Below are 7,647 nucleotides of genomic sequence, written 5' to 3' on the forward strand. Positions count from 1 at the left end.
ATGTGCTGGAAAAGTAATAAAGCTTTTGATGTTGATTTGCATTTATTCCTGAAACCTGCAGGAAATATGGTCAGAATTTAAGTCGAGCCAGGAAAAGTTCTTTCCAGCAAACCTTCTTGTTTCTCTCGAGAGTCTTTTGCATGTGCACATTAATGTGTTTTCTCCCTCATTAAAACGGATGTTTGAAAATTACTCATTCGCAAGGCTGTTATTTAGATGATCCTGATGGCTATTTATGAGCACAGGGTGTTTTTAAACTGCGTTATTCACCCGGTAAATTTGTATTAAATGTTTCATTTATACCTAGCAGCAAAAAAAACTTATCGACTAAAATCGAGTTTAAAGTTCATTTAAAAGATTTTCAAAGTTACCCAATTTAGGCAAAACTTTGATAGTGTAGACTAGGAAAGTAAGCCATGGAATTTCCGATGAAATGCCGTGAAATCGATCAAGAGAAAATGCGGAAATGCGTACATATGTTCTGGTAGGCAGCATTAATCACTTATTTTTAGCATCTTCTTCGTCCTGAATCAATTTAAATTAAATATTTGGATCTCGCTATAAGGAGATTTTTAGGGCGGCTGTGTAGAGTCAACGGCAACTCATTAACCACATTAGATAAGAAGCGAAGCAGATACATTTGGAATTATGATCGATTACCATCGAAAATTCAACCAAATCTTGGTGTCAGCAATTTGTAATGTAAATAAATTGCTTTACAGCAGGGAAAATCCGATTTGTTTTAGGTATAAATGTTCAACTACCCATGCAATATTTACTAGATTCGTGGAGTGTTGCAAACTCGTTTAGGATTTTTATGGAGGAAGGAAGAAATGCTGAATATTCACTGGGTTCTTTCCACAGAAAAATCTCTGGTTAATTTACTAATAACATAGACCTCGAAAACGTATTAAACGAAGTGACATGTGACGCAAAAATAGCCAAGGATGGCAACACTAATTATACAAATTTCTTTTTGCAGTTAGACGAAGAAGATTCTTGCAAAATCAAGCGAATAATCGCCAACGTCATTTTGTACATGTGCGTGAATTTTGCGGGCATGTACACAAAATATTTAACCGATAGGAGCCAGAGGAAAGCTTTTCTGGAAACCCATCGCTCTATGGAAATGAGGTACCGAACCCAGGCGGAAAACGACAAGCAGGAAAAACTTCTCTTATCAGGTGAGGTGTTTTGCGCTTTTAATCTGGTGGATTTTTATGGGTGTTTTTCCAGTTTTGCCGGACTTTGTGGCCAAAGAAATGATCAGGGACATTGAGCGTGAAGAGCGCGGCGGTCATTTCCAACCGCATCAATTCCACAAAATCTACATCCATCGTTACGAGAACGTCAGCATTTTATTTGCAGACATTAAGGGCTTTACTGGTAAACTCGTGACAATTTATCAATTCTCACCTTTGCTAAAATTTCCACATTTAGTTTTGGCTACTAAATGCACTGCCCAGGAGCTGGTGAAAATCCTGAACGAACTTTTCGCCCGTTTTGATAAACTGGCAGCTGTAAGTATTCGCTGATTTATTCAGAGAGCTTTTCCCTGTCCCGTTGCGTTCATCAAGCTGAAAATCAACTTTATAAGGCATTTTAACTTTTCCAGGAGAATCACTGTTTAAGAATTAAACTCCTGGGGGATTGTTACTACTGTGTTTCCGGCTTGCCAGTTCCCCGATCCGACCATGCTCATTGCTGTGTGGAAATGGGCTTGCACATGATCAAAGCCATTAGGGATACCCGGAATAAAACGGAGGTAAGCGATTTAAAACAATCTTTTATCCATATGTGCACATTATAAATGTTTACCATTGGAATGGCGTCGGAAGGTTTTATGTCCAGTACCCACTCAGGCTTTTTTTTTACTTAGTTGCCTTTGTCTTTGTGCAACCTTCTATGTCGCAAAGTTTGCCCCCACGATTGATTATTCGACGTATAATTGCCTCTATTTCTCTATATTTTTTAAGGAAAGATTTGTACGCTACTGCTTTCTCTTGAAATAAAAATTTTGGAATTTGCGCTCATTGCTGAGCAAGTTCGACCTCCAGGTTTTATTGGAAAAATGCTACGATTTTTTCACCCAAAAGATTAATTTTTTATGCAAAAACCGTTGACCAGGCGAAAAAATCAAGAAGTCAAATTTATTCAAAAATTAATGCAGCAAACTGTTTTTCTGTCCTAATTTTCTAATTTACATTCACACAATGTCTATCAGAATAGAATACAATAGAACTGCTCTAATTCTTAAAAGCAATTTAACCATTTATTTCAGTTAACACTTTTTTATAAGTAATAAAGTTAATAAAGTATTTAAAACTGCAATAAATATTATTGGATCACCCGATAGCAGTAGACTACGATGTGCATTAATGCCCTTTTCATTTTGTTGTGTAAAAATCTTCAATTTTACGTTCAAACCAAACGAGTTTTTCCAAAAAATATTTCACTCTAATAATTTGTAAATAAAACAAAGAAAGTCGCAGATTCTAAAGGTATATAAAAAGCATATTTTGCTTAAATCAATGTTTATGATAAATGCACGTAATTGGCAAATAATTTTTGTTCGTTTTTGAAAAACAATTTTTTGGTATTTTCAAGATCGATTATATGGTTATTATAGGAAAAGCCTAGAAAAGTAAAAAAAGTCCATCCGAAGAAATTCCGTTAAAATGTCCTTCCAAATGCTACATTAAAAAACTTGCAGAATATTATAAAAGAAAAGACCGGGGGATTTTAAAAAATTCCGAGAACATCAGTGGCCTACCACTTTTCAAAAGCGAAATGACGCGACTAAGCATGAACTTTTTTATGAACTGGCTTTTGTTAGATTATAACTGGCGCACCCTGTATATATGCACGCCATGGATCATGCACATTGGCTTCCATTCTTGGAGATTGCTCACTAATTGAAAAAAAAAGTTATTTTTAAGGGAAATGATGTAGCAATTTATTTAGCAAGAAAGAACAAAGAGAAAGCAATATTTAATAAAATATTCAATTAACATCAAGAAACTTAACTAAAACTACTGCATCTGGTCACATCCTTTGCCCTTATACTGAATAACCAACATCAACAATAAAAATTTAACCATTTTGGTCAATAGCTGAAGTTGAAGACGCGCAAGAACTGCACGGAAATTATATACAATAGCTTCTACCAAAAATTACTGGTTTTTAAGCTACTGCCTCTTATTACTCACCATTTAAAAAATATTTTGTGGTATAATTGACAGCTACATGATGGACAACAACAGTTTGACGTTTTCGGTCATCTAAACTGATGACGTTTTGACGTTATTCCTTCACTAACCTCGGAACAGGGACAATGTTCAGTTTTTGTGACAGTTGACATTCAGATCATACAACCGAAATCAGTCACCTCACTTTATCGCACTCCTCCAACAAGTCCTCAATGGATTCCCTCAATCGACTCAAAATAGCCTCATCTTCCACTAAATCCAAAACCAAGTGGCTTCTATCTTCTTTAAACTGACCTTCTGAAAACTTCTCCCCCTGACTTAAAACCAATGGAAGCATGAGGGCAGTGATCAGTACCGCAACAAGTTTCTGCTCCTCGCAGGAATCCAGAAAGTCCGAGAACGAGATGAGCTCAGTGAGCTTGTAGTCGAAGATTTTCAGGATCTTTTCCATGTAGCTGTAGTAGATGCCGACTAGCTCGTAAAGGTGATTTTTGCGGAACTCGCGAGAGGTGTTTCGAAAGAGCAAACCCATCACATCGTGCGCAGGTGGGAGGTAGCGGCACATTTGAAAGTTCACGAATTTACACTGGGTGGGATTGCCGGGTTGCAGCAGGAAATTTGCCGCCCATAAATCCCCGTGGCAGAAAACTTTCCTGAATTTGCCAGAAGGTTCAACCATTTGGGTGAGCTTGCTCAACAGCTCCTTGATGGCTTCCGCTGCTGGTTTTCCTCCCTTTAGCTCTGCTGGAAGTTGGAAAAGCTCAATTTCTGTCAGGATGCATTTTAAGGAACTGTCCAGGCTTGCACTGTCGCTGAATAATCTGTCTCGAAAAATGTCCTCATTCCTATTAGCCGACAAGCTCGTGGAGAGGGTTTCCTCGTAAATAAGACTACTGGCGTGTAGCTTAGCTAGCGACTGCAACACTGCTGTAACTTGCTCATAGGTTAGCAACTGGGCTTTATCAAGAAGTGCATAGCTGCCCAGCTGCAGATTTTCCAGAACTAAATAGCTACTGGGTCTCACCAGAAGACACCTAGGGACACATTGATGAATGAGGGAAATACCGACTTTTTCAAACTCTTTAAACAAGCCGTAACTGAATTCCTCCTGCATTCCTCCAGCAAGGGACTCGCCTTTGGGAATCAGTTTGACGAAGAAGCTTAAAGCTTCTTCAACTTCTTTAATGGTGTTGAAGATGGTGATGGTGAGGAGGGCGTGGTCACCATCAAGTCCAATTCTTTCGCTCATGTAGTCCAGACTGTGAGTTCGGATGGTGAAGTCCTTGTGCTGTACCTTCCGTTCCACTACCAAAGTTAAGTCTTCGATGTCGATTTTCTCCTCCATGGCAAGCGATTGGAGTTCGTCTGGCTGATCACTTTCACTTGCCATCTAATCAACTTCACTAGGAATTGTTTAATGCGGCTTAAATATTCTAATTTGAGACCAAAGCAGAACATCGTCAGTGGGTTATCAGCGATGTCAATATTTGCATTAAATTGTGATAAACTTATGTTTGCTTCCATAAAACTGGATTTTTTCTTGGGCCACCGCAATATGCATTATTTCAAGATGAAATATGTATGTGAAACAGTTTGCAGTGAAATGATGCAAAATGATTTTTGGACTGGCCTTGATCACCACACACGAGCTAAGACGGTACGATTTTATCCTCGCTCTTAATTACCGTTGGGAAAACATGCCATCATGAAATTGTTTAAAAGGCCTCGTAAGCGTATAATCAGGACCGTACTTAAGCGATTTCTGCACGTGCAAAGTCAAAATTAAGCCGTGCTAAAGTGTAAAATTGAACACATTTTCAATTGGCCCGAGAGGCTTTATAGCTTTCTCATTGTAGTTTTTTTGCTCGTTTGCAGATTTTTTTTCATTCAGATTATTCAAAAAAATCAAAATTTTATTTCGGTGTATGGATGTTTTTTCATCTGGTTTACTTTTTCAAGACGTCCGGCTAAAACTTGAGAAATTCTTTGGTTTTTGGTTGAAATATGGCAGGATCATTGGGCGCGAATGAGGCCCCAAGAAAAATGTCATTTAATCAACGTTTCGTGCAAAATAATCGATGGTTTTGCGATTTCGAAAAAGTGTTTAAAACGTTTTATATTCAATTTCCTAACCTTTAAAGAGTAAGGAAGCAAAAAATGATTTTTTTAAGTAAAATCAAGTTTAAAAGGTTATATCTTGAACACTGTTTGAAACTCCGATAGAAATCGCAAAAAATAGGCGGCAGAGTGAAAATTACCTGTCTTTTCACTAGTAAATTTTATCAACCATTGTTAACCTCTAGAAATACAAGAGCAAATCTCGCTTCTTTAAGTCCAATTTCAATAATAATTCAAAGTTGTTTTAGTGCCGATTCTTTCCTGCAGACCAATAAAACAGCAGTTTTCAACGATTTGTTGCAACAGAAAATAATCGCCACATAAATCTCTGTTAAGGACGGTAAACTTGGTTAAACACGAACATTAAAATTTAAAAATTGCTTTATAATTATGCTTGATGGTTTGGTAAAATTACGAAAAAATGCCCCCATTTAATGGCTTATGTAATAGTAATATCCTACATCATTATGACTCGGCACATTCACACGTCATTTATCTGCATACCAGCAACCATATGTGGATTTCAAGGATTTTGCGAAAATTTAACCAAATATCTTGCCTAATTTCCAATCTGTTTTACAACTTTATCTTTCTAGTGGCACGTGAGGTTTTATTTATTCAATTGTGTGTAGGGGAATAGTTTGATTCTAATGAGGCGATGGCCTTGCTCGATTATCTGGAAAAGTTACAATTCATGTATAGCACGAAATGATGTTTCAATAAGTTTTATCAATTCAATTAATCGTTCAGGAGCAACGTATTTGACTATTAAGTGAAAATTATCAAATAAGCACCTGGAGCTGCAAATTGCGACGCATTACTGATTTGTATTTAACTGATATCAGCAAGGTCTAAAACCAATTAAGCCACAAAGAGTTTATGTCGTATATTGTGTGTGTGCTTATCTTTTTTTATTTCAAAAGTGCTCAATGAGGTTCTAAACAGGTTTTAGCCAATCAAAATTGTATCAGTTAAGGACAAGTTTAAGAGCAACAGTTTTGTTAATCTGCGCTCAGGTGCTGCAGGTCTGAATGACTGTGCGCAGCAAAAAAATTGATTTATTTGCAATAAAAAAGCTATTTGAAAATAAAACGTATATTTACAACCACTAATATAAACTTAATTCTTATATTTCTCCAGCATCGCATAATTCAATAACATACGACAACAGGCTCTTCATCACCTCCCTGTAACTCTCCAGCTCCAAGCCAATATCGATGAGCCCAAATCGATTTTCTTTGAGTTTCTCAAATGATTTTGGGTCGCTGAAGAGCTTTTCACGCAGCTTTGGGTCCAGACTCTGCATGGGCGAGTAGAGGAAGGCGTGGAAAATGGCTTGGACTTTGAGCAGTTTCAGGCTTTCTTCGAATTCCTCTCTGGGGTACAGTTCATTGACAGTCAGGTTGAATTTTTCTAAACTGCCTGAAAGGACGTTGTAGTATTCCTCAATCAGTTCGGGTTTATATTGGTCTAAAGTGGATTTAACGGTGTTTTGGTACAAAAAGAACATCAGGTCATGAGTGGGAGGACAGTAGCGCAGCAGCTGGAAGTCGATGAGTTTTACCGACTCACATTCGTTATTTGCCCCCAAGTTAAATAGCATGTTCGCAACGTGCACATCTCCATGGCAGATTACATTTTTCACTTTTTTTGAGGCCTTAATCCTCTCCACAGCCAGGTCCCAGCCTTTCTGGACCTTCTTCTTCAATTCCTCACTGGTATACTTCCCTGCGATCTCTGGAAACTTTGTGCCAATGTACACAATATTGTTAGTAGCTCCTTGGAAGCCCCGCTTCATATCCGGCACATCCGGAAGAAACAGCACCTCTTGAAGATACTCGCTGTATAGATCGTACAATGTGACCCGCTTGCCTGCCTGTTTGGACAGGATTTCTTCCATGATAAGGCTGCAGGCGTGAAGTTTGGCGAATTGTCGGGTGGCCACTTTAAGCGCGCTATAATCCAGCTTGATGTTCGGAGTGAGACACACAAAGCCTGCTAAGGTGAGATCATCCAAGACCAAAATATCGTCCACCCGTGAAAGGTAGCAGTTGGGCGCAAAATCCAGCAACTCTCCCATGCCGAGCTGGCGCATTTTGGGCAACAATACCATGTAGAAGAATTCTTCCTTCTTCGAAGGTCCACGTTCCAGCACTTCCTTCAGTAGCGAGTGGTTGATGTTGATTAATTTGGCAAAAACATCCAGCCTTTCGGATTCAGCATTTTGCGTGATGTCGATCTTTAGTTGGAAATATTCCCCTAAATGTCCGTTTTTCGCATCCAGAGGAATAAGCTCGTAGGAAACAAGTTCGTAGTTGTT

At 38.3% G+C, this 7,647-nt stretch overlaps 3 protein-coding genes across 5 annotated transcripts in view; 1 reads left to right on the top strand and 2 right to left on the bottom strand.

The window, feature by feature from the left end:
* The window catches only part of LOC109539855 (adenylate cyclase type 8), a 46,612-nt gene that overhangs the window by 22,232 nt on the left and 16,733 nt on the right, over positions 1 to 7,647 (top strand). For all 3 annotated transcript variants that reach the window (XM_019907907.2, XM_019907908.2, XM_048664737.1), the window contains exons 8-11: positions 983 to 1,184; positions 1,237 to 1,386; positions 1,441 to 1,520; positions 1,616 to 1,765. In XM_019907907.2, the coding sequence (XP_019763466.2) occupies positions 983 to 1,184; positions 1,237 to 1,386; positions 1,441 to 1,520; positions 1,616 to 1,765 (582 nt within the window). The remainder of the gene's footprint in view (positions 1 to 982; positions 1,185 to 1,236; positions 1,387 to 1,440; positions 1,521 to 1,615; positions 1,766 to 7,647) is intronic.
* LOC109539858 lies at positions 2,973 to 4,885 on the bottom strand. Its single transcript, XM_019907913.2, has one exon. It carries the CDS (start codon positions 4,597 to 4,599, stop codon positions 3,385 to 3,387), a length of 1,215 nt encoding a protein of 404 aa, XP_019763472.1. The 5' UTR covers positions 4,600 to 4,885; the 3' UTR covers positions 2,973 to 3,384.
* The window catches only part of LOC109539090, a gene marked incomplete in the record, with an annotated part of 1,675 nt that continues 434 nt past the window's right edge, over positions 6,407 to 7,647 (bottom strand). The window contains 1 exon segment of the mRNA XM_048664745.1: positions 6,407 to 7,647. Coding sequence (XP_048520702.1) covers positions 6,454 to 7,647 — 1,194 coding nt within the window.

The sequence above is a fragment of the Dendroctonus ponderosae genome, unplaced genomic scaffold, assembly GCF_020466585.1.
Source record: "Dendroctonus ponderosae isolate FM_Combo_2020 unplaced genomic scaffold, Dpon_F_20191213v2 Dpon_F_20191213_3, whole genome shotgun sequence".
NCBI classification, from domain to species: Eukaryota; Metazoa; Arthropoda; class Insecta; order Coleoptera; family Curculionidae; genus Dendroctonus; species Dendroctonus ponderosae.

Bases quoted from the DNA above. Each gene is read 5' to 3' on its own strand.
- LOC109539858 (XM_019907913.2), bottom strand. From the start codon at position 4,599: ATGGCAAGTGAAAGTGATCAGCCAGACGAACTCCAATCGCTTGCCATG.